We start from the raw sequence: 24,209 nt of genomic DNA, 5'->3' as shown, positions 1-24,209 counted from the left end.
TGGTAACGAGTTTGGTATGCTTATGGAATGGCAAGAAAACCAGTATAGCTGGAGCACAGTAAGGAAGAAAAATGTAGAACAAGATAAGTATGAGGACATAACATAAAAGGTTGAGATGATGAAAGTTCTGAAAGTAAAGTGTTCTTGAGAATAAAGTTGTATTTTAAATAAACAACATATTAGAACTTCCACATATGAAAAGATGATGCTATAAGCAAATCCTTCTTAATTTCTATAACACTGTTTAATCCTTTATTTTGATCCTTTTGATTTCAGTATGTGACCAAGTTATTGCTGGGTTCAATATTTTGGAAACTCATATGACTCTTTCATGAATTATTTTAAATCTTTATATTTTCTGAAAAATAACTTTTTAGTCTTATGAATGCTAACATCTCTCGTGGTCATTGCTTCACTAAAAAACAATCTCTTACTTCTCTTGAAGATTCAAGCAAAGTATTCAGTTTCTAAGCAAAATCCCAATCTAGAAGCAGATTCTTATTCTCCTAATTTACCAAAAAGGTGAGTATAATTTTACACACCTAAATGTTGTCTAATTGTGTCTGGGAGGAAAATCTCATGCTTATATCTCATTGTGATGCTGAGAAGAGGATATGGGAAGAGACCTCTTTGGGATATGGTATCATCATTACTTTCTTTTTGTTTCAGCATCATAAAAGAAGCAAAAGTGATGAACCAGCAGAGCAAAGGAAGGATAAGGGTGAAAAGTGCAGAAGCTTCTTCCTTTGACCTCAGGATTTCTGAAATAAATGAAAAGGAAGGGTTAGTAATGCACCCTTCTAAACAGAGCAGTTCTTTAGAGTTTTTGGAGCTAAATTGTGGTTGTAACAAAAATGCTGACACAACCATGAAATGGGAGAGAAAGGTATTCCCAATAGCTGGGGAGCCTCTTCAGAAGCATCAAAGTTTGGACTTGAGCTCCATTTTGTTTGGAGCACGTCCTAACTCAAAACTTGTAAATGCAGCAGTAAGATGTTTTAATTTAAAGAGGCCAATAATGCGGACCAAATCAACTCCCTTTGAATTGATGCAACAGAGAGACACCAAAGAGTTGGACGTCGAGGAAAATTTTTATTTGGAATCTCACCCACACAATTCTTATCTTGAGCAGGCTCAAAAAGTGATGCATGTTTCTTCAGCAGAACTGAATTATTCACCATCATATGACTCTAAGCATCAAATGTGCAATGCCTCTAAAGCAAAGCAGCATGAATCTGGTGCTTTTAAAGTACTTTCTTACATGTCTTTAGTAGAAGATCCTTATTTTTCGTCATTGTCTCCAAGTAGTGCTGGTTCTAAGATGTCTCTTGATTTACCTGAGAAGCAAGATAAAACTGTTGTACCTTGTTCTTCACTGCCAAAACCTTCTACAACCCTCTTTCCTTATTACAATTCACATGATTCTTCAGCACTGAATCCTCCGACCAATTTCCCCCCCGCACTGAACCAAGAGACAGCAGTAGTAGGTAAGTTATTTTAAAAAGTTTGTACAGCATTTTAGATTTGACTTTGTTTCTATAAGATTTGGTTTTATCTTACCCCCCCTCACCCTCTTATCCTTCTCTGCTTCCTTCTCCTTTTTCTTCTCAAAAAAAAATAAATTCTATGAGTGTTTTGATGATGTTATGAGTTGAAAATAGCAATAACAAATACATAACATTCCATGAAACAAGCAATAGTGGAGGCAATCAGATCTGGTACAAGACCTATGCCAGCCGGCGTGCTTCTAAAGGCAGCAGTCCTCATTCCTAGAAGTGTCTATCAAATGTCCACAATTTTGTTATACAGCAGAAACTAACACAACATTGTAAAGCAATTATACTTCAGTAAAGATGTTAAAAAAAAAGTCCACAATTTATCCTTAGCATGCAGAAGCAACTTCCAAAAGAACATCAGAAAAGATTTGATCAACAGCACCACATGGTCACTCAGAATTTTTGTTGGAGAATCATGTGTCTATACTAAATTGAACAGATTGCTAAGAATTGAATTCTCTTCCTGCAGGAGTTGGAAGAGGAGGACTTGATTTCCTCTTGTCCTTTTATAATAACTTTATAGATGAGGATACATGTTCAGTATTCTGTATGATATTTTAATCTTATAAGACTTTAATTTCATATTTTATATCTTATAGTTCTGTATTTTTGCATATTATGCATATTGTTTCATATTACTGAGTGGTTTGAAAGTAGGAGTAAATACTTGGTTAGATAATTATAATAGTTTGATATGAAAGAAGATGCTGTGGAAGAAGAGTTAAAGCAAGTTTAACTCTCTTAGATATGTCATCAGAAATTTATAAAGAACGGTTCACCTAGATAGGAAGTAGAGAAAGCTTTTTCTCTATGACATTATTTACTGTACAGAGTTCCTCAATAGATATGTAGATGCCTAGTTTTGTTATAAAAATATTCCATCTGGATCTAGTTTCTTCTTTGGTTAGAAGGAAGGATTACATACTTTGATCTTGTTTTATGATTTAAAGAAATTTTGTTTTTCTAGATACCTATAGTTCCTTAAACTTCCCTGAGTGTCAGCATTAGGAACCAAATCCTTATCTTCAAGGATTGTAGCAACATTGACATGTGTGCCATCTGGTGGCAGTTTCTCATAATAGCATTTAAATTCTATAAAACTTCTGAATACTTCTATAGAAATATAGAAAACCGTGTTATACCATTTTTTTGTAAACAGGAAAAATATCAATATTCTTAATTCTATAAGAATGAAGAAGAGACACTAAAACCTTTGTGATTTTTACCTGCTCTGTAATTGAATCTTTGGCATGTCAACGTGCTTTATGATGTTGTATATTCGATGTAAAACAAAAGGCAAGAGTTACGGAGAAAACAATCCAAAGCTTCCTAAATTAATATAAGATGTTACCTTATGTTAACTGATACTCAGTGACTTAATCAAAATACCTTTGAGCTTTTAAAAGAAACAATAAATCTTGAAGAAGAATCAAAATCTTCCTGGGTTTCCAATTTAGGATTAGAGAATTTATGTTGTTTTCTCCTTGAGTGAACAGATACCAGCTTAAATATATTAATGATGCTTGACATAATTTGTATCAAGATTAGAATATAAGAATTTTCTTTGGATTTTTCTAATTAAACATTTTTATTGTATTTCGGGCATTTTGGATAGCAACTTCTCTAAGAATAGATGATGAAATTCCCCCTCCACTTCCTGAACGGACACCTGAATCTTTTATTGTGGTAGAGGAAGCTGGTAAGTACAGTTCAGTAAGTGTAAAATAAAGTGTGGATTAACTATATTACTTCCTAGGTCCTCTCAATATTCTGTGTGCTATTGCTGAGTAACAATTGCTCTCTAAAACTACAGCACTAAAATTGAAACATATTTACTTTTTTTACAGGAGAATTCCCCCTGGATATTCCCAACTCTTTAACTTCAGCTGTGAAGGTAAAAATTGGAAAATCACTAGAATGTAGTAGAACATCTGAATCAAAGAAATTTGATGATTTGGTAAGACTTAGACCAAGCAAGGTCAATAACATTTTTCTGATTCTACTCACTTGGATTCAATGGACTATAGTCCTATTCCTTATATATATTTTTTTTTCATAAATTTACTTATTTATTTATTTTTGGCTGCATTGGGTCTTCGTTGCTGCGCGCAGGCTTTTCTCTAGCTGCGGTGAGCGGGGGCTACTCTTCGTTGTGGTGCGTGGGCTTCTCATTGCAGTGACTTCTCTTGTTGCAGAGCGTGGACTCGAGGCACACGGGCTTCAGTAGTTGTGGCACTCAGGCTCAGAAGTTGTGGCTTGCGGCCTCTAGAGTGCAGACTCTGTAGTTGTGGAGCACGGGCTTAGTTGCTCCTCAGCATGTGGGATCTTCCTGGATCAGGGCTCGAACTCATGGCTCCTGCACTGGCAGGCAGATTCTTTACCACTGCGCCACCAGGGAAGCCCCTTCCTTTTATTTTAAACACCTATCACTTAGTAAATCCTAAGCGGATACTATTTATAAAACAATGTGCTAGAGGATGTGGGGGATAAAAAGATGTATAAGACACAATTATTACCCTTAAGAAACTTATAGTTCAGTAATGGGGATATAGCATGTGTACACAAGTCTTTATTTTTGTCTGTATTTATTATAACAAGGCAAATATAATCAGTACCATATGGAAGATAAGAACTTTGAAACTGTGAGAGATCCCTTCAGGTTGGAAGTGATCAAGGAAGACAGTGAAAGAAGAAACATTTGACTTTATTCTTTAAGGACAGTTAAGGCAAAATAATTGTTTCATAAGTAGATTGCTTGTTCATAGCAGTCATCTGGTAGGCTGTTTCTTGTGAGCTGTGATAACACAGAGAGTAGTTTTTTAAAAAAAATAACAGATGTCTATATTATTTAAGATAAACCTTTTGGAATAATGTTCCCTGCTTCTAGAAGAAAAACCTATACCTTTAACAATCTGTTATTCATTAGTATATGAACCAACTATGAATCAACTATCTTAAAATTTCATAGATCAGAAAAGTAATTAACTATAACATTTAAACACGCTTACAATTGCAGTGCTGGTGGGCAAATATTCCCTGCCTTTTAAATTACATATTTTTAAAAAATTTATTTTATTTATTTATCTTTAGCTGGGTTGGGTCTTTGTTGCTGCATGCGGGCTTTTTCTAGGTGCGGCGAGTGAAGGCTACTCTTCGTTGTGGTGCATGGGCTTCTCATTGCGATGGCTTCCCTTGTTGCAGGGCATGGGCTCTAGGTGCACGGGCTCAGTAGTTGTGGCTCGCAAGCTCTAGAGCGCAGGCTCAGTAGTTGTGCCACACGGGCTTAGTTGCTCCGTGGCATGTGGGATCTTCCTGGACAAGGGCTCAAACCCACGTCCTCTGCATTGATGGGTGGATTCTTAACCACTGCGCCACCAGGGAAGCCCTTAAATTACACTTTTAATGTGCTAGTAACTGTTACTATTATTGCTAATGGTCATTATCGTAACAACTCCCAGAGTAAAGAACAATCACTACTTTTTCAGTGTCATGAAGTAATTTCAGTGGCAACAACCTTACCTGGAATTACATTTTCAGGGAAATGTTCCAAGTAGGAAGGAAATAACTATAAAAAGGATCAATTTAGGACCAATATTCATGACATATACAAATCACTGTAGGAGTGGATGATTCTTCACAGTTCAGCACATTTATAAATTAGGAAAAATAGTGTCAACATTTCATAACTCTCTCTATTAGTATATGAAATGTAATTTTAAAATGCTATTTATTGCTTTGAGTTTATAGATTTCTATACATGTTCTTCTTTCACTTTGACTTTCTTTCTTTTTCAGACTGTAAAACCCCAGAGTCCCAAATCAGGTAAAAAATTTTCTTTGGCTTTAGATGACATTTAGCCCTAAGAATTTGTACTGCAAGAATGGCTCATTAAGTTTAGAGTAATTTACCTCAGGAGATGGCTTGGTTTCCATAATAACTTCCACCATTTATTGATTTATTTCTGGTTTTCCTAGGCTAGTAGTTTTGTTTTGTCAAGGACAAAAGGAAGACAGGATTTTAGAATTCTGCTCCTTGATATATAGCCCTAAAAAAAAAAAAAACCAAACTATTTTAGATACAATCTCTTAAAACTTTGCAGCAGTTCCATTTTACTGGTTTTATCATTGTTAACAGTGTGATTCTAAAAAGTTATTTCTGGTCACTTAGGTCTTTAACTTGTCACTGCTTCTTAGTACTTTCTTGCTTGTTTTATACATTGAATAACAACATCAACAGCAAACATCCTTTGAACACTGATAGGTACTTTACATACATTATAACAGGTAGTAGTTGCCCTTAACACATTTATTCATATTAACATATTGCTCAAATACGTAAATAAGCAGTATAACATAGAGGTTAAAAAGCGTGAGCTTTGGTGTCAGGTAGACTTTCATTCAAATCCCCAGCCTACCAATAGTTATCAAAATCTATGACCTTGGTTACATTATATACTTTATCGATTTTTCTCACTTATAAAATGAGGATAATAGAACTCCCCTTCTAAGAGGATTTTTGTGAGGATCTAGTGAGATAAAGCATATAAAGCTTTTAGCACAGTGGTTGTCAAATAATAAACTCTCATTAAATGTTACCTATTATAATTTTTATTAGGTAATTATTAAATGAACATTTCCTAAGCAAGTTCCGTGTGCCTTATACAGTGTTAGAATAGGCAGAATATTTAAGAAAGGGTGCTGCTTAATGATTATATATGTATTCAAATTGGGTAGACAAAATTAACACTCACTTGGAACCATTCAGTGATAATCTATGTGGCACTGATTATCATCAACAGGAATCTGGAATAAAGAAAGGTATCACTGGAGTGGTTAGGAAAGGCTTGAGTAGGTGAAAGAAATTTAAGAATATGGATAGAGGAAAAAAGAGGGAATTCCAGGAGCAGGGATCAGAGTAACAGTGACTCAAAGGTAAAAATAAGCATGATGGGTACAGAGAAATGGTAAGTAGGTTAACTTAATTGCAACAGAGGTTCTATTATAGGGAAATATGGAAAATAAATTTGGATAGATAAAATGTGGGAAAATTCCAAAGGACTTAAAAGCTAGGCAGATGAAATATCCACAACAGACAAATCTATGTACGGAGAAAGCAGATTTGTGGTTGGCCAATCTAATCTGGAGGGAATGGGGAGAGACTGCTAAATGAGTATGGAGTTTCTTTTCAGGACAATTAAAATTTTGGAACTAGATTGTGGTGATGATTGCACATCACTGTGAATGTACTAAATGTCATTAACGGCAAATTTTGTTACGTGTATTTTATCACACACGAAGCTTGGCAGAAGAATTTAAATTTAATTCAGTAAGTAATAAACATTGTAGGTTCTTCGTCAGGGGAGTATTAAGATGAAAATGGTGTTTTGGGAAGGTATTTGGCAGGATATCGCTACCTGAAAGTTATAGTCTCATAATATTTCCTAAAACCAAACGGGAAGGTGATAAGCTACTTCAGAGTAGTTATCAAATATTTATCAAATGCCTACTATATGCCAGTTATTGTATTAGGTGATGGAAATAAGTATTGCACTTAATTTTTGCATATTACCCAGCATATAAGGAATAAACAAGAGAACTTTCTTTATAGGTAAGTCCTAAGACGTGAAAAACCCAATGACCAATGACAGATAAAACTCTAGCACTTAACCACATACTCATTTTCAAAAGACATTAATAGGGACTTCTCTGGCAGTCCAGTGGTTACAACTCTGCGCTTCCAATGCAGGGGGTGCGGGTTCAATTCCTGGTCAGGGAACTAAGATGGCACCTGCCACACGGTGTGGCCAAAAAATTTTTAAAAATAAAAGACATTAATAAAGTATATAATTATACTTAGCGCTGTATAATGAGAAGCATACAGCAATAGAACACCATTTGTGTCTCTAGTACTTACATTATGGGAAAATAGCTCCATTATTTAAAATTCTTTATCATGGAAATTTTCAACCACACAGTTTAAATCTACCATAATAACAGTAATCACACTAATAAAATTAATAATAATTCCTTAATATTATCTAATATCCAGACTTTGTTCAATTTTCTCAAACTGTCTCAAACATGTCTTTTTACAGTTGGTTTATGTGAAGCTGGATTCAAACAAAGTCTGCACATTGCCTTTGGTTTATATGTTTCTTAAGCCTTTTAAAGTTTGTAACAATTCTTCTTTTTATGTTTTCTCATGCCATTTATTTGTTGAGGGAATGGGCCATTTGTCCTTAAGATTGCTAATATTCTGGATTTAGATGTTTGTATCCTCATGGTTTTATTTAACATGTTCCTCTATCTCCAGGATTCTCTGTAAAATTGTAGTAAGATTAGAAGCTTGACTAAATTCAGGTTCAATTTCTTTTGAAGAATACTTTTGTAAGTGAGCTACAAGTTTGTGATGAAGCATAGGCTCATTGGTGAAAGAGCTAGAATAACAAAGTTCTTGAGGCTCCAGTCAATGTTCAGATAATTTTTTATTTGGCTGTTGTAGGTTAATATTGAAAAATTAGAAAAGTTATACAAAACCAAAAAGGGATTTTAAAAAATAATTTTTATTGGAGTATAGTTGATTTACAATGTTGTATTAGTTCCAGGAATACAGCAAAGTGAATCAGTTATACATATACATATATCCACTCTTTTTTAGATTCTTTTCCTATATAGGCCATTATAGAGTATTGAGTAGAGTTCCCTGTGCTATACAGTAGGTCCTTATTAGTTATCTATTCTATATATAGTAATGTGTATATGTCAATCCCAGTCTCCCAATTTATTCCTCCCCCAACTTCCCCTTTGGTGACCATAAATTTGTTTTCTACATCTGTGATTCTGTATTTTGTGAATAAGTTGATTTGTACCATTTTTTAGATTCCATGTATAAGCAATATCATATGATATTTGTCTCAAAAAGGGATCTTGACTTAGGACTTTTAATTGATGAATTTTTTTTTTTTGCTTTGTTGTATACTCTTTTCATAGATAGACACCAAGATCATTCTTCTTCCCTGCCACCTCCACTGCCAGAAAGAACCTTAGAGTCCTTCCTTGTTGCTGATGAAGATTGTAAGTGGCAGTGCTCTCTCTCAAAAAAGTTATAAAAATGAGACCATTAAAGGTTAACAATAAAGTAGGATCTAAATGGAAAAGGTACAAAGAATGATTAAATAACATAAAAATAATACATTTAAAAATCCCATAATGCATTGAAAAATGCATAAAAAAGTCAGGCTAAGAATTACTGAATATATACCTGTATACAATCTGAAGGCTTAAGAAGCTATGCAACAAAACACGTTTTTTTTTAGGTATGCAGACTCAACCTATAGAGACTTATTCTACTAGCTGTCCTAACACCATGGAAAATTCAACATCTTCAAAACAGATATTGAAGACTCCTGGAAAATGTTTCACAAGGAGTAAGGTAAAGAAGATAGGAGTTTATGGAAATATGCCAGAGGCTTTCCATTACTGAAAGTGTCCCTACCCCTGCCACTCCAACCCCGGGCCACCAGCATTAAGATGAAAAATTAGACTAAATATTTTCACTGATATTCACTGTTGGTCTCACAATGATCAAAATTAATGGAGGGAAATCAAAAATTTAAATAACCCAACAACTTAAAGCAGACCCAATAAAACTATCAACTTTTTTTCCCTGAAACTAGACAAATTGATTCCAAAGTTCATATGGGGGGAAAAAAAGAGCAAGAATAGTCAGTAAACCGAAAAAAAAAAAAAAGTAAAAGCAATGAAAGAAGGGTAGCTTTATCAGATATTAAAACATCGTAAAGCCTCAATAATTAAAATGGTATGATATTGGTGTATGAAAAGAAACACATACCAACAGAGCAGAAGGAAAACTTCAGAAATAGATCCAAAAATGTATAGGAATTTAGTATATGATGAAGGGAACCTTTCAAGTCAGGGAATAAAGATGGATGTTTTAATCACTGTTGTTGGTTCAACTGGATAACAACCTAGAGGGATAAAAAGGTAGGATCCATACCTCACAGCTATACCGGGATATATTCTAGTTGGATAAAAGATTTAAATGCTAAAAAACAAAAAACCAACCCATCAAAGTACTAAAAAAACCTGGAAAGATTACTTTACAACCTGGGAGTGGAAATGATCTTTATAGCTATGATTCAAAATCCAGAAGCCATAAGAAGGGAGATTTATAAATTTAACTAAATAAAACAGAAAATTTCTGCATGGTAAAACAACAACAAAAAAATCATGTTAAAAATCAAAAGACAAAGAACAAATTGGAGAAAAAAATATCTGCAACTGGCATCATAGTCAAAGGACTATATTTCTTTAATATTATATATTTCTTTAGCAATTCATAGAAAATAATAACCCAAAAAGTGAGCAAAAATACATGATCTGATAATTCAAAGATAAGTAAATGTGTATGATCTGACTTTTAAACATTTGATATGTTCAACCTCACTCATAATAAAAGAAATACGAATTAAAACCACAGTCACATACTGTGTTTCATGTTTCAGAAGGGCAAATTCCAAAGTCAGGCTATGGGAAAATAAGCACACACTTGCAATCTTGGTGGTAATGTAAGTGGTATAACTTCTATGGAGGACAATTTAGCGATACCTATCAAAATTACCAATGCATGTATCTTTTGACCCAACAATTCCACATTTAGGAATTTATCCCACAAATATGCTTGCTCATACATGAAATGAAATGTATACCAGGTTATTCATTATACCATTATTTATAAGGGTAGACAATTGGGAACGTAAATGTTAATCATTAGGGGAACTGATTAAATAAATCATAAATAATGGTGTATGCATACAATGGAATTCTATGCAGCTAAAAAAAGAATGAGGACTCTCTCAATATTCTTTTATATATTTTATTAACTTTTGCTTAAAAGGGTGAAAATATGATCTATATTTATATTATATATTCATAAGTAACTTTGGAAGGATACATAAAAACTAACAACAATGGTTACCTGCAGGGGGAGGGTCAGAAACTAGGTAGATGGAGATCAAAGATGGGAGCATTTTTACTAGGATATTTTGAATTATAAATAATCTATATTTAAAAACTAAATAAAATTTTTCAAAAAATGTATTAAATACCTATTATATAGAAGATTACATTTCTAAGTATTAGGAAAATAGAAATGTCATAAAGGACATCTAAATGTCCTTGAGAAGAGTACAGTCGATCTACTAGAATGCCTATGTAAGAAACAACGTGAAAATTATCAAAAAGTAAAATACTATGGAACAAACTGAAAACATACACCCTGAGGAAATGTGAAGAAAAGAAGAAATCTGGGTAGATTTCTAGAAGAGGTTAAGTTAGAGACTTCACCATAAAGGAGGCAGAAGACATGGGTTTGCTGAAAGAGGGAGAAGAAAGTAGCATGGTTAACAGTATGAAGTGAACCTCAGTAAACTGAGTACAGAAAATGACTGGCAAAATTTTTTGGCCTGAATGGGAACGGCAATGTATCACAGCTATCTTCAGAAGCCATTGTGGGTCCTGGAATGGTCGCCTAGTAAAGAAGACAAGTAGGGACTCCATCTTTCCCCCTGACACAACAATAGCACTATTTCTAAATAAATAGTGTGATTCTTATATGGGTGGAAAATGTAGCAAGATAAGATCAAGTGGAGACTTTGCACTGAATTAAAAAATGGCAAGATAGAAAAATAATTTTGTACATTTGATATCCATTTTTAAAGAAATTAATCCTTTTGACTGAAATCTATATTTCTAGTTGATTAAAGTATTTTGGATTTCACAGGGAAAAAACTCACTTTTTCCTTTTCTTCATTTTGTAGAGTTTGAAAATTTTGCGAAACATGAAAAAGAGTAAGTTTCTTTTACTTATTTTTGGAATACACATACCACTTTCAATATTATGTAATTTTTCCTTATATAACCACTCTGAAAAAATGAACAATATTATTCCTAAACAGAACCTTGTTACAGTCCTATGTATCAGAACAATCACCCCTAGGCCTTGTACTCTGCTAGGTTCCACAATGCTAATACTAGGTAGGGAGTAAGGGGAAAGAAAGTTTGTCTGATACACAGGAATAATAGTATGATGTTTGGCATTTTCTACCCATGCTAAGATGCTGTCATACAAGTGTGTTATTTAAAATTCCCAGCAGTCTAACTTCAGATGTACTTTCTTTGAAAGTAGTCATAGCAAAGCATATTGTGAAACAAATGTGTTGATTTAATAAAATAAGCAAAGTATTGACACATTTCCATTTTTACCAAGTATTATTAGCAATAAAAGTCTGTTGCTTACTGTTTTTCCTATATTGTAATGAAAACAAAACCCAGAATCCTGAAACTGTGGGAAACTGATTATCTTCGAAATCCTATTTATAACTACAAAGTATATAAAACGTTGTGGTATATTTTTTACAAATTTGATCCATTGCGTTAGTCATCAAGGACCAAACAGCTATTTGGTACTATACTGGTATTGTAGGGAGAAACAAAGAGCACTGAGAAAACTTGATTTAAGGTATAATCTAAGTAAGAAGGTTTATAGCTGAATCTTACTCTTTTCACTCTATCTCCCTTTCCATAAACTTGTGCTAGTCTGCTTTCATTGCCACCACACCTGATCTCTGAAGTGAACTGATTTCTTACTTATGATGGGCTAAAGCATGACTGGAAAATATACTCTTTCCTCTAAAGTCAGTCAAAAGAGAATTTAAACACTGCAAGAAGAAATTATAGTATATAACATAAGAAATAAAACAGCTAAAAGCAGAGAAATGAGTGACTTGAATAGCTAGCCAAAGATTGATTTGATCAGCTTAGCTTATGAAACACCCAGTTTCCTTTTTTTTAAAAAATTATTTATTTATTTTTGGCTGCATTGGGTCTTTGTTGCTGCATATGGGCTTTCTCTAGTAGCGGCGAGCGGGGGCTACTCTTGGTTGCCGTGCGCAGGCTTCTCATTGTGGTGGCTTCTCTTGTTGCAGAGAACAGGCTCTAGGTGCATGGGCTTCAGTAGTTGTGGCGCAAGGGCTTAGTTGCTCCTCAGCATGTGGGATCTTCCCGGACCAGGGATGGAACCCGTGTCCCCTGCATTGGCAGGCGGATTCTTAACCACTGCTCCACCAGGGAAGTCCCTACAGTTTTCTTTCTCTAAAAAAAAAGCAGAAAACTAACCCAAAAAAGTTTCTTTCTCTAGCTCCAACCCTGTCTTGGGGATATCAAACAAAGATACAGAAACTTGAGGAAGATTTAGGTTGACATAGATGTGAGATATGGTATGACTGTCTGAGACTCTGAGACTTATTTCTAATTTCTATTTCTCAGTTGCCTTCACCCTCTGGTCTTCTGTCTTTAAATTAAGAACAAAATCTGGTCCCCAAAGTTGATCCTGAAGCTTTAGACTTATCTACCTTTACTTGCATGTGTTCTCTTCCCCTTCTAGATGGTCCATGCCTCCTGGGTTCTATATGTTCTCCCTTTAGCCTGGATGCCTTACTGGTCCTACTTTTAACGAAATTAGGATTCTTCACCTGTTGTTTTAAGTTAACATCTAAGCCTGGTGTCAGGCTTTTTCATTCATTCATTCATTCAATGAATATGTATTGAGTGCCTCCTATGTGCCAGGCATTCTGCAAGGCAGTGGGCATGTGATGGTGAACAGAACAGTGTGAATTTGGTGTGTTGTAGGCACTCAAAGGAAGCCATCATAGCTGCAGGGTATTAAGAGGAGAAAGGAGTAAGGTGTGTCCAAAAGATGGTAGAGGGCTTCCCTGGTGGCGCAGTGGTTGAGAGTCCGCCTGCTGATGCAGGGGACAAGGGTTCATGCCCTGGTCCAGGAAGATCCCACATGTTGCGGAGCAGCTGGGCCTGTGAGCCATGGCTGCTGAGCCTGCGTGTCCGGAGCCTGTGCTCCGCAATGGGAGAGGCCACAACAGTGAGAGGCCCGCGTACCACAAAAAAAAAAAAAAAAAAAAGATGGTAGAGATGAGAGGTAGTTAGATCCTTATGGGTCATGTTAATGACCCAATGGGAAGTCACAGAAGAGTTTTAGACAGAGATGTTACATGATCTGTCTTTTGAAAAGATCATTCTGGCTGCTGGTGACAAGAGTTGAAGCTGTCAGCTATGACACCTGATGCCTACTTTCGGTGGGAAATTTTGGTTGCTAGGAAATCCTTCATTTGCAAGTGACAGAAAACCCAACTTTAGCTTAAGCAGAAAAGGGGAATTTATCAGCTTATGACCAAGAGTTCAAATGATGGAATTAAAGATGTAAAATCTCATTCCATATCTCCTAACTTTGTTTCGCTCTGTTAGCTCACTCATAAGCAGGCTTTTACCATGTGATTTCAGGTTTATGATGAAAAAAATGAGCTTTTTCCTGGTTGCTCAAGCAACAGCCTGACTGATGACTAGTGTTGATTGGGCCTGATTGTCTTGGCTAAACCTAAACCAATTATTGCCAGTATATTTAATGCTTGGATTAAGAAGATAGTGTCATACCTAACATTTGACAATTGTTACATGTGGACGCTGACCAATAAGGAATGATGTCAGACCTAAACAACTGGTGTGACCATGGCAAAGTACCAACTGACAGCCCTAGTCATAGGTCAGCTCCTTCATCTAAGGGTTGAATGAGCTCCACGAGAAGTATGGCCATTGAACATTGGAGAGGGGTGGTTTCTTAAAGGAAAATTCAAGTTCTATTATCAGAAGAAGGAATTAATGCTGAGCAGACAGCATAAAAGTATCTATGACAAGCTAGATGCAGAATAGTAGTTCACTATACATATATGCAAAATCTTTGTCTCCAGTTATAAAAAACCAGTATTCCCTTTTGGGACAATTGTTTTCTTTCTGAAGGATGTTATATACCTCTCAGCTTATGTGCAGTATAGAGATGATTGCTATCTCCTGAACTTTCTCACCTTCACCCACTTGTTTTCCATGTCTCTATCATCAGTGGCTAGCCCAATGCTTGCCACATAATAGGTATTCAATAAATATATATTTTAACTGAATCTGATTGAAATTCATGATTTACTCTAGTGATTCATACTCAAGTAGCTCCAGGAAGGGGGAGGTCTTTCTAGAATCTTAGTATTAGGTATGTGTGTACAAACATGTATGCAGTCCTCACACTACATTCTGGAAATGATGAGAACAACAAAAGGTGAATATTTAGTAATTTCTCCCCAATTATGTACTGTTTCTTAGAAAGTTTATACAAGCCTGAAATTATCCTTTTTTGCTGCTAGTGCAAAATATGGACCATGTTTTCAATGGATTGTTTTCAGAATTGGGCGGATAATGATACGTGAATATATTAAGGTGCTGGGAAGAGAAATATATTTTTAAGTCTGCCTATAGGTAGCTAAAACAGCAAAACAAAGCAACATAACAGTGCTTTTGGGGAGATTCTGGGCCTAACTAGAATCATCCATAATGGGAAAAAAGTAGGCTGGATAGTGAAAAAAGATATTCCAGGCGTAGAGGATGGTGGAAGAAATATCACAGACTTGCCACGGTTGAGCTAATGTGGAGAATAAATTATTTAAAAGTGTACTTAAGAGTGATCAGAGTGCAAAGTAAGATGCAGTTGAAAGCCAAAAATGTAAATCCCAGAAAAAGTTGATTCACAGTAAAATGGATTGTATTCCTGAATCCTTTGGTGATTCTCTCTAGTGTTGGGTTTATTATACAATCTGTTTGCAAAGAAAAGAAAACTTAAAAAAAATGCACAAAAAAATGAGAAAATTATAGTGTCAACCCATTTGTAAACATCTATATTTTGTTACATTTGATAGTGATATGTTTATCTGGAAGTATTAATTAATTTGGAGGGAATGTGTAATCTCAACAATTATGTGGTCTGAGTCTGTATCCATTCTTTCCCTTACATTTTTTTCTTTTGATTCTAGGTATCTGTAATTCTTCCCCATCAAACAATCCTGCAGACTCTGTTCAGTCAAATAACTCCAGCTCCTTTTTGAATTTTGGTATGTGTGTTACTTCCCAGAGTTAAAAAAATATTTATCTTAATTATTCATTTACAGTATAAGAGATACAACTTTAATATGATTTAAGTTTGCATGTATACGTCCTTATGTGTATATTCTTTTTCATGCCATTTATCTTTTTATTTTTGACCTCAGCTAACTCTTACATCTTACACAGGCCTGAATTGCCTAGCATATATGGAAAATAAAACTAGGTACCAAATGATCATGTTGGCATGTAGTAAATGAATGTGAAAGCCAAATGAAGAAATTCTGAAATGCCATAATACTCTAGTTCATATCTAAGCAAAGTTATAAAAAATATACAAGTGTGATGAAAAGAACAGAAGATGCTGCTATCTAATCTTGTGTAACTCATGCAACATTAGGCGCTGAAGCACAATTCTGACAGTTTAAAGGAACTGTTTGCCCAATTGCTCTTTAGTAAAGCTATAAATTTAAAATAATTTCATATTAAGCATTCTATTATTCTATATAACATAAATTCATGATACTATTTAAGGTAGTATTATGTATGCTATAATTTTTATAAGGAGTATAGCAAATAATGTAGGATATTACTACTAAAAATTATTATTAACCAAAAAGCAGACCCCCTGAAAAGGTCTGGGGGACCTCCAGTGGTCCCAGGCACCACATCCTGAGAACAGTTGCTCTATGGTATTGTTCTTATCTGAATGATCAGAATTGTTGCTGCCACGTTCAGATTGCAGGTGGCAAGAAGATGAGAGAAAAATGTGGAAGAGGTGTGGCCTTCGTTTCTGGTCTTAAGGCACTGGCCTGGAAGAGGCAACATTATGCCAGCTCACATTCCCTTGAAAAGAACTTATACATGTGCTATATCCAAACTGTAAAAGACACTGGGAAATGCAATAATGCTGGGCAGACAGTTTCCCATATACTATTCTATTCCTGAAGAAGAAGCAAGGAAAAATTTTAGTAGACAGGTAGCAATCTCTGCCACAATTGGGGTTATGGTTCCTATCTCACCATGGCAAAGTATTCAACTAGACTCTCTGGATCTGTTTCTTGGGCTTTAAAATTTTACTTGGATTACATTAACTCTAAGGTTTAAAATGTTATAATTAGAAAAAAGTTATTCTTATGAAATCATTTAGTTAAAAAGTTCATGTAGAATATTATATAACCTATGAAAAAAGCACCAAACTTTACCTAGAACACAAATGTTCCTTGCTTCCTTCTTTTCTCTCAGTCAGAGACACCACTTGAATAACTCATGGCCCATCTAACTTTACAACAGTCTGTGATATAATACGAGGATAAAATATTGTACAGCTGCCTCCATGTTGTTTCTTCTCAAAGTTGAATATTTTATCTACTTAAAAAGCAGCACCTAATTTTTTCATTGGTTCTCTTTTATAAAAGAGGCATTATAAGGGTATTTTATTCAAAAAGTACTTAAATGTGAGTGAAAAAATTTTGTGGTTTATAAACATTTTTATTTTTATTTTTCCTGAATTGTCCTACATGCAAAAAAGGTAGCTCACTACTGTTCTAAACTATTGAGTATTGATCAGTGAAAAACACTGAGTGTAGCTATTCCTCAAATTTCAGATACCTAGTACTTATGTGTTATGTTCTTACTTCTATTCTCAGTCCACTTTGGTTACTATCAAGCTATCTGGACTGAATGGATAATTTTGTGACTATTGTGTGAAACTATTGAACCTGAAATATATTTCCTTCTATCTTCTTATTTACCACTCAGAGGAGTGAAATGTGCAGGAACTAGGCTGTGCGCCCCCTCCCCCTAATTTTTTTTTTTTACCACCGCTATTAATACATTTTAGAGGATTTCTTGTTTTTATCTTCTTTTCATTCCCTCTTCCCTAATCTCCTTGTCTTCTAGTTCTGGCATAGTTTTTGGTGTTTCAGATTTAGGCAGTACTTGAGTAGTTACTATGTGCCAGGCATTGAGCTGGGTGCTTTAACAAATATCTGATCATTTTCATCAGTTCTATAAGGTATATAATTCCCACAATTTTATAAGATGATGAAATTAATCATCTTTGAGTTTTCCATTCTCTGTTTTCCCTTTGTATTTCGATTCTTTCATTGCTCAATTTGAGCCCTTAAAGTTGTTAAGTGTAAGAGTACCTTGAAAATATAGCGCTATCAAAGAAAAGTCATATGTTGCTAAAGTGATTAAGAACCTACGTCATCAACCTGCATATATTCTGAAGGCATCCAGAAATAGCCTTCATTGGTTATGCAAAATTTCCTCATCCTCCTTCTCTGTGTGTGTGTGTGTGGCGGACCTGGAGGGGAGTGTTTGAGGAGAGAGAGAAATAAAAATAATTAACCACTTAGTTTTATTATTAGTTTTTCAGGATTGTTTAATAATTTATTTTTTCTAATCTTTTCAAACGTAATCTCTGAGTAAATTGAGGGCTTTCTGGGTCAAATTAGAAGTACAACTGAATTTAATACAATAATTTTCTAAAGCAATAGCGCTTATTTTTCTGAAATTTAAATTCCCCAGTTTTGTTTTTCTGACAAATGGATGGTGGGTGAAAAGACATAGATAAAGGATATTATTAAACAACCCACCCCAACAATCAGCTTAAAAAATGGGCAAAGGAGTTGAATAGATATTTTTCCAGAGAAGGTATATAAATGGTCAACAAGCATATGAAAGGATGCTTGACATCAGTAATCATAAGGGAAATGCAAACCAAACCCACGAGATATCACATCATACCTATTAGAATGGCCATTACCAAAAAGACAAGAGACAAGTGTTGGTAAGGGTATGGAGAAAGGGGAGCCTTATGTACTGTGGTGGAAATGTAAATTGGTACAATCGCTATGGAAAACGGTCTGGAAGTTCCTCAAAAAATTAAAGATAGAACTACCATATGATCCAGCAATCCCACTTCCAAATATATATCTGAAGGAAATGAAATTATCTCAGAAGAGATATTTGCACCCCATGTTCATTTCAGCATTATTTACAATAGCCAATTCATGGAAACAACCTATGGATCCACTGACAGATGAATGGATAGAAAAGATGTGAGAGATATATGTATACGGTTGACCCTTGAACAACACATGGGGTTAGCGGTGCAACCCCCTGCACGGTGAAGAATCCTCGTAGAGTCGTACCAGTCCTAAGGGGGATTGGTCCCAGGACCCCCGTGGATACTAAAATCGAAGGATGCTCAAGTCCTTTACATAAAATGTCTTAGTATTTGCATATAACCTACCTACACCTTCCTGTTTACTCTAAATCATCTCTAGATTACTTATAATACCCAGTATAATGTAAATGCTATATAAATAGTTGCTGATGTGTGCCAAATTCAAGTTTTGTTTTTTGGAACTTTTTGTAAATTGTTTTTTTGAATATTTTTGATCCACTGTTGGTCCAATCCGCAGATGTGGAATCTGTGGATGCAGAATCTGAGGATAGGGAGGGCTGACTCTATATATACATACATTACTATCTGAATTATTATGTATATGACTGTGTGTGTATATATATATATATATATATATATATATATATATGAATATTATTCATTCACAAAAAAGAAGGAAATCCTGTCTTTTGTGACAACATGGATGTACCTTGGGGGAACTACCCTAAGTGAAATAAATCAGAGAAAGACAAATACTATATGTTCTCACTTACATGTGGAATCTAAAGCAGTTTAGCTCATAGAAATACAGAGTAGAATGGTGGTTGCCAGGGGCTGGGAGGTGGGGGAAATGGGGAAATGTTGGTCAAAGGGTACAAACTTCCAGTTATAAGATGAATAAATTCTGGAGATCTAATGTACAGCATGGCAACTGTAATTAACAGTACTGTATTATATACTTGAAAGCTGTTAAAAGTAAAATCTTATATTGAAAAGAAAAATCTTAAAAAATCACCACACACACTAGTAGACAATTATGTGAGGGGATGTAGGTGTTAACTAACCTTAATGTGGTAATCATTTCACAATATATACATGTATCAAATCATCATGCTGTACACCTTAAACTTACATGTCACATGTAAACAAACATGTCAATAATATTTCGATAAACCTGGGAAAAAAGAATACTATATGCTGAATTACCAAAGGCTATTACAATCATCTAATCATTACCATTATTAAATTTGTAAGTGTTCTACAAATTTAAAATGTTATTAGTGTTCTGTTGTTATCATTTAAGCACTAACATAATTACTAGAATGCTTTTACAAAAAAATTACTAAATTGATCAAAGATGCTGTGAAAAAAAATCCATGTATTTGCACATATTATAATACACTCTAAAATCCAAGTGTTCATTTCTGTATAAGAAATCTTTCTTTTTTCATTCAATTTTATTTTTGTTCCCAGGTTTTGCAAATCGTTTTTCAAAACCCAAAGGACCAAGGAACCCACCATCAACTTGGAATATTTAACACAACTTTGGAAAATCAGCTGCAAGTGAATCTGCAAATGAAACTACTAGAATACTGCTAGCTAGAATAAGTGCTGTATATTCATAATGTATATTCATAATATCTACCATGAAGATACGGTAATGTGTTAATAGCATTTAAAAGCAATATGCAAATAAATGTCAGAAGTTTTACATTTTCATCTCATTTACACTGGGTTGGAAAGCACAAATAGGAGTTTGTCATTTAAGCTATGTATAGAGAATGCTGTATGAGAAACTTTTACAATGGACTTATTTTCCATTTTTGGAAGTTATTTTTAGTCTACTTTACTTTCCTACATAAATATAAACTTTAAAAGATTTATAAAAATTGGATCTCAATTAAATGTCTATATTGTCAGAAGTTACCATAAAAAATGTTTTGAAAAATCTTACCTTGTGGTTACAGTACAAAATTATTGCTTGTGACAATGATTATTCCCTGGGAATTATTTTTGCCTAAATGGAGATACATCTTTCCAAGTGTTGTGGGAAACAAGAGTAGTAAGAAAAAGAAGTTATATTTAAAGAGAATACAATATATATGTAATGACAGGGCTTTCCTGGTGGTGCAGTGGTTGAGAGTCCGCCTGCCGATGCAGGAGACAAGGGTTTGTGCCCCAGTCTGGGAAGATCCCACTTGCCGCGGAGCGGCTGGGCCCGTGAGCCATGGCCGCTGAGCCTGCGCGTCCGGAGCCTGTGCTCCGCAACGGGAGATGCCACAGCAGTGAGAGGCCCGCGTACCGCAAATAAATAAATAAATAAATAAAAATAATAAATATATGTAATGACAGTAATGAGTTTTTCGTTTGGATATACCAAATAACAAGATGTTCAAGCACATTCCTGACAAGCTTTAGCCAATGTTATTCATTTACCAAATCTAGAAGAATAATCAACAAAGTAGCTATCTTTTGGTGGCATTTTTTTTCATTTCAAAGGTCCTATATAAACATGTACAATTTATATCCAACTAACTAGAGGCACTACTAATTAAAAATTTTTTTCTATATGAATATGGATCTGCCTTATCTTAAAGTTGATCTTTCAAATCTAATTTTATGTAACTAGTGGGTAATTATTACAAAGGATTCCTCTGACATCCTAATGACTTCACTTAAGTGTTCATAACTTTCTAAAAAATGAAATATTTAAGCAGCATTTGTTCTTCAATATTTTTCATTAGGAATCCCAATGAAGGCACACACTGGATGAAATATTACCTGTTTATTGTAGTGTAATGTACACAAGAGGTGCTCAATAAACTTTTTGGTTTTTAAACTAACTTTATAGTGTTCATCGAGCTGAGTACTTTTCCAGGTACTAGTGTCATCAAACCACAGAGATTTTATCTGAGTACTTTATTGTAATCAATTATTTCCAAATATCTTTATCAAGGCGGTAAAATGTAAAGTGACGATCAAATTGTAAATAAATTTCTTGGCGGAAACCTTGGTGAGTAGTGACGATTTCTGGAGTGTTCTCTGGTAGACACACTTCTCAAATTTATGCAATCGTATACTTACGATTTGAAAAAAATCTTATTAAGAAATTTCAAAACATGTTTTTCCATCTAGAATTTTCCCGTAATTGTAGGGAAGGATTCAAAATAATGGATGAACTCTATACATTTCCAGGCACTAGAGGGGATGTGGCTCGACGGCGAGGTGGGCGGCGCTCACCAGGCTCCCAGGCAGTTCTTGCACCTGCCTTGTCGCGCCTATACTTGTAACCATGGCAATCAGTGGCCAGGAAGAGGTTCAGAAATGTCTGATTTGCAGCTCCGTTCGATTTTAAAGCAAAATCGCCCTCATTTGACATATTACCAAGTTCCTTTTTCCTCTGCATCTCATCGTTTGTCCAGTGGTAAAAGGCCGGGGATTCTTGTACCTCACAAAGGTTATGAGAGGAATAGGAAATTGAAAAGTAACTATGGAGACCAACTCCTCCGTGTAAAATGACGAAGAGGCACACGGAGACGATAATGGGAACGCGCCGACAGACTGAAAGCCATTAACATTGTTTCGGCCGTTAAAGCGGTTGGCGGCAACTCTCCGCCCAGCGGCGGTTGCGTCGCAGCCCGAAGCGTGACTCGGCGCACGCTCCCTTTCGGCTCCTCTGCTCACCGAGCCAGCGACGCGGCGGGGTCACGGAGAACTACCGCTCCCGTGAGGCTCTGCGCGGCCCAGAGTGCTTTACAATAGAGCTCGGTTGGAGGGCCCTGCGGAGAAGCTCCGGTAAGTACTGCTTCCGGCCATGTTCAGCTCTGGACGAAGAATGGCCGAGAAGTGGAGAGTGGGGGAGAGACTCCAATGCCCAGCGGGCCGTGCGCGGGCGGCGCTTGCGCGGTACGCGGACGGGGGGGCGGTCGGGCCATTTAAATGTGTGTTTGTGGGTGAAATGGCTGCGCAGGTCGGAGCGGTCCGCATAGTACGGGCGGTGGCGGGGCAGGAGGAGCCGGACAAAGAGGGGAAGGAGAAACCCCACGTTGGGGTCTCGCCGCGGGGAGTGAAGCGGCAGCGCCGAGCGAGCAGTGGGGGGTCTCAGGAGAAGCGGGGGCGGCCGAGCCAGGACCCCCCTCTCGCTCCCCCTCACCGGCGGCGTCGCAGCCGCCAACATCCCGGGCCGCTGCCGCCTACGAATGCAGCCCCAGCCGTCCCAGGCCCTGTTGAGCCTCTGCTCCTGCCTCCTCCGCCGCCACCTTCGCTGGCACCCGCCGGGCCCGCTGTTGCTGCCCCGCTCCCGGCCCCGGGCACTTCGGCCCTCTTCACCTTCTCGCCCCTGACGGTGAGCGCGGCCGGGCCCAAGCATAAGGGCCACAAGGAGCGGCACAAGCACCATCACCACCGCGGCTCTGATGGTGACCCCGGCTCCTGCGTTCCGGGAGAGCTCAAGCACAAGGACAAGCAGGAAAACGGCGAGAGGACTGGAGGGGTGCCTCTAATCAAGGCCCCCAAGAGAGGTGAGAGCAGCCGAACTGCCCCGAGCTTGGGCTCTATCTAGGTCTCTCTCTGTTGCGATATCCCGCCCCTTTAGCCCTGAAAGACTCCAGCTCCCTGCTTACCTCCTGCTGCTCTACTCCCCTAAGCCCACTGGGGTGGATCCTGGATTTCAAACCGTTGACACCGTCTGACCTACTTGAAGCTTCTCGCTTCGAGGCCGAGCTGTCAGTTACTAACCCCCTTACCAGTTCCCCCTCCCCGAGCCTTTACCAACGTTTGTTTTCAAATTCGCCAGGGTTTCCGCGCCGCGCGGTCCTTGGCGTGGGATTAGTAGGTGGGGTATTGAAAACTGCCTGTCTAAAGTAAAGGCTTGTCGCTGAAATCCCTTTTTTCCTTGTTTTCTTTGATGGAAAGCTTGAATATTCACTCTCCTCTGCTCCACAATATTCACGAGTATGGTTTGGGGCTTTAAGGAGTTTGAATTTGTACCGAGATTAGGCTCGACTCACTGGTTGCCTTAGCTTCTTCAAGGTGAGGTATCAAACGCAGTTTATCTTGGTTCTTTTTTTATGTGGAAGTAAAACTCATTTTTAATTTTCATATGAAATCTTAATTTTCAGAAAAGGGATGGGGAAGGATTTCTCTCCCCTTTGATCCTAGAAAATAGGACCAACCAAGCCTCTGAAAAGTTCAGTAGGAGATAGTAGAGACAAGAATTTCAGTTGCTTTTTCATCTCTGCCCGGTGCAACAGATTGAGAATTTATTTATTTCCAATAAACTCACTAAAGTCAAGAATATTTAGCCCAGAAAATGTAGGACTATCTGAGTGTGGGTTCTAGAGAAGTTAGGTTGACCAAAATTGCTGTTTTCATATTCCCAAGTACCTGTAGCATTTATTTACTTTCTCTTTAGAAGAAGGGTATGGTGGGGGGAGGGATAAGAATTTTGAGTATGCCATGTGTTTGTACTTTGTATATGATTTTATATAATTTGTTAGAGTTGTCTCCTCAAGAGTTTAAAATACTTCTATGTTTCTTAGTGCTGGGGCAGTTATTACGTGTTAATGAACTAGTCTTTCAATCTCAAGTTTGGTGAGTCTTGGATTTCTTCCACATATTTGGTCTTAACCTAGGGCTAATTAATTTGTGTGTGTGTGTGTGTGTGTGTGTGTGTGTGTGTGGTGCTACTTCCAGATAGTGCAGTTTGTTGCAAATAATTGCTCA

General features: G+C 36.6%; 2 protein-coding genes across 7 annotated transcripts in view; both read left to right on the top strand.

Annotated features, from left to right (window-relative positions):
- The window catches only part of PTPN22 (protein tyrosine phosphatase non-receptor type 22), a 50,517-nt gene extending 29,857 nt beyond the window's left edge, over nt 1-20,660 (top strand). For 2 of the 5 annotated variants that reach the window (XM_032638491.1, XM_032638519.1), the window contains 10 exons: nt 446-522; nt 670-1,487; nt 3,172-3,255; nt 3,404-3,513; nt 5,351-5,378; nt 8,546-8,629; nt 8,872-8,987; nt 11,395-11,425; nt 15,502-15,579; nt 19,959-20,660. In XM_032638491.1, coding sequence (XP_032494382.1) covers nt 446-522; nt 670-1,487; nt 3,172-3,255; nt 3,404-3,513; nt 5,351-5,378; nt 8,546-8,629; nt 8,872-8,987; nt 11,395-11,425; nt 15,502-15,579; nt 19,959-20,023 — 1,491 coding nt within the window. In that variant the 3' untranslated portion in view covers nt 20,024-20,660. Of the gene's footprint in view, nt 1-445; nt 523-669; nt 1,488-3,171; nt 3,256-3,403; nt 3,514-5,350; nt 5,379-8,545; nt 8,630-8,871; nt 8,988-11,394; nt 11,426-15,501; nt 15,580-19,958 lie in introns of those variants that run through there. The other 3 variants (XM_032638502.1, XM_032638527.1, XM_032638511.1) reach the window with 3 other exon arrangements.
- A 50-nt stretch (nt 20,661-20,710) lies between these two features.
- Nucleotides 20,711-24,209, top strand: part of RSBN1 (round spermatid basic protein 1) — a 44,180-nt gene continuing 40,681 nt past the window's right edge. For both annotated transcript variants that reach the window (XM_032648736.1, XM_032648745.1), the window contains exon 1: nt 20,711-23,005. In XM_032648736.1, coding sequence (XP_032504627.1) covers nt 22,300-23,005 — 706 coding nt within the window. In that variant the 5' untranslated portion in view covers nt 20,711-22,299. The remainder of the gene's footprint in view (nt 23,006-24,209) is intronic.

Source organism: Phocoena sinus, chromosome 1, assembly GCF_008692025.1.
Source record: "Phocoena sinus isolate mPhoSin1 chromosome 1, mPhoSin1.pri, whole genome shotgun sequence".
Lineage (NCBI taxonomy): Eukaryota > Metazoa > Chordata > Mammalia > Artiodactyla > Phocoenidae > Phocoena > Phocoena sinus.
Note: the sequence above shows the minus strand (reverse complement) of the source record. Positions and strands in the feature narration are given on the sequence as shown.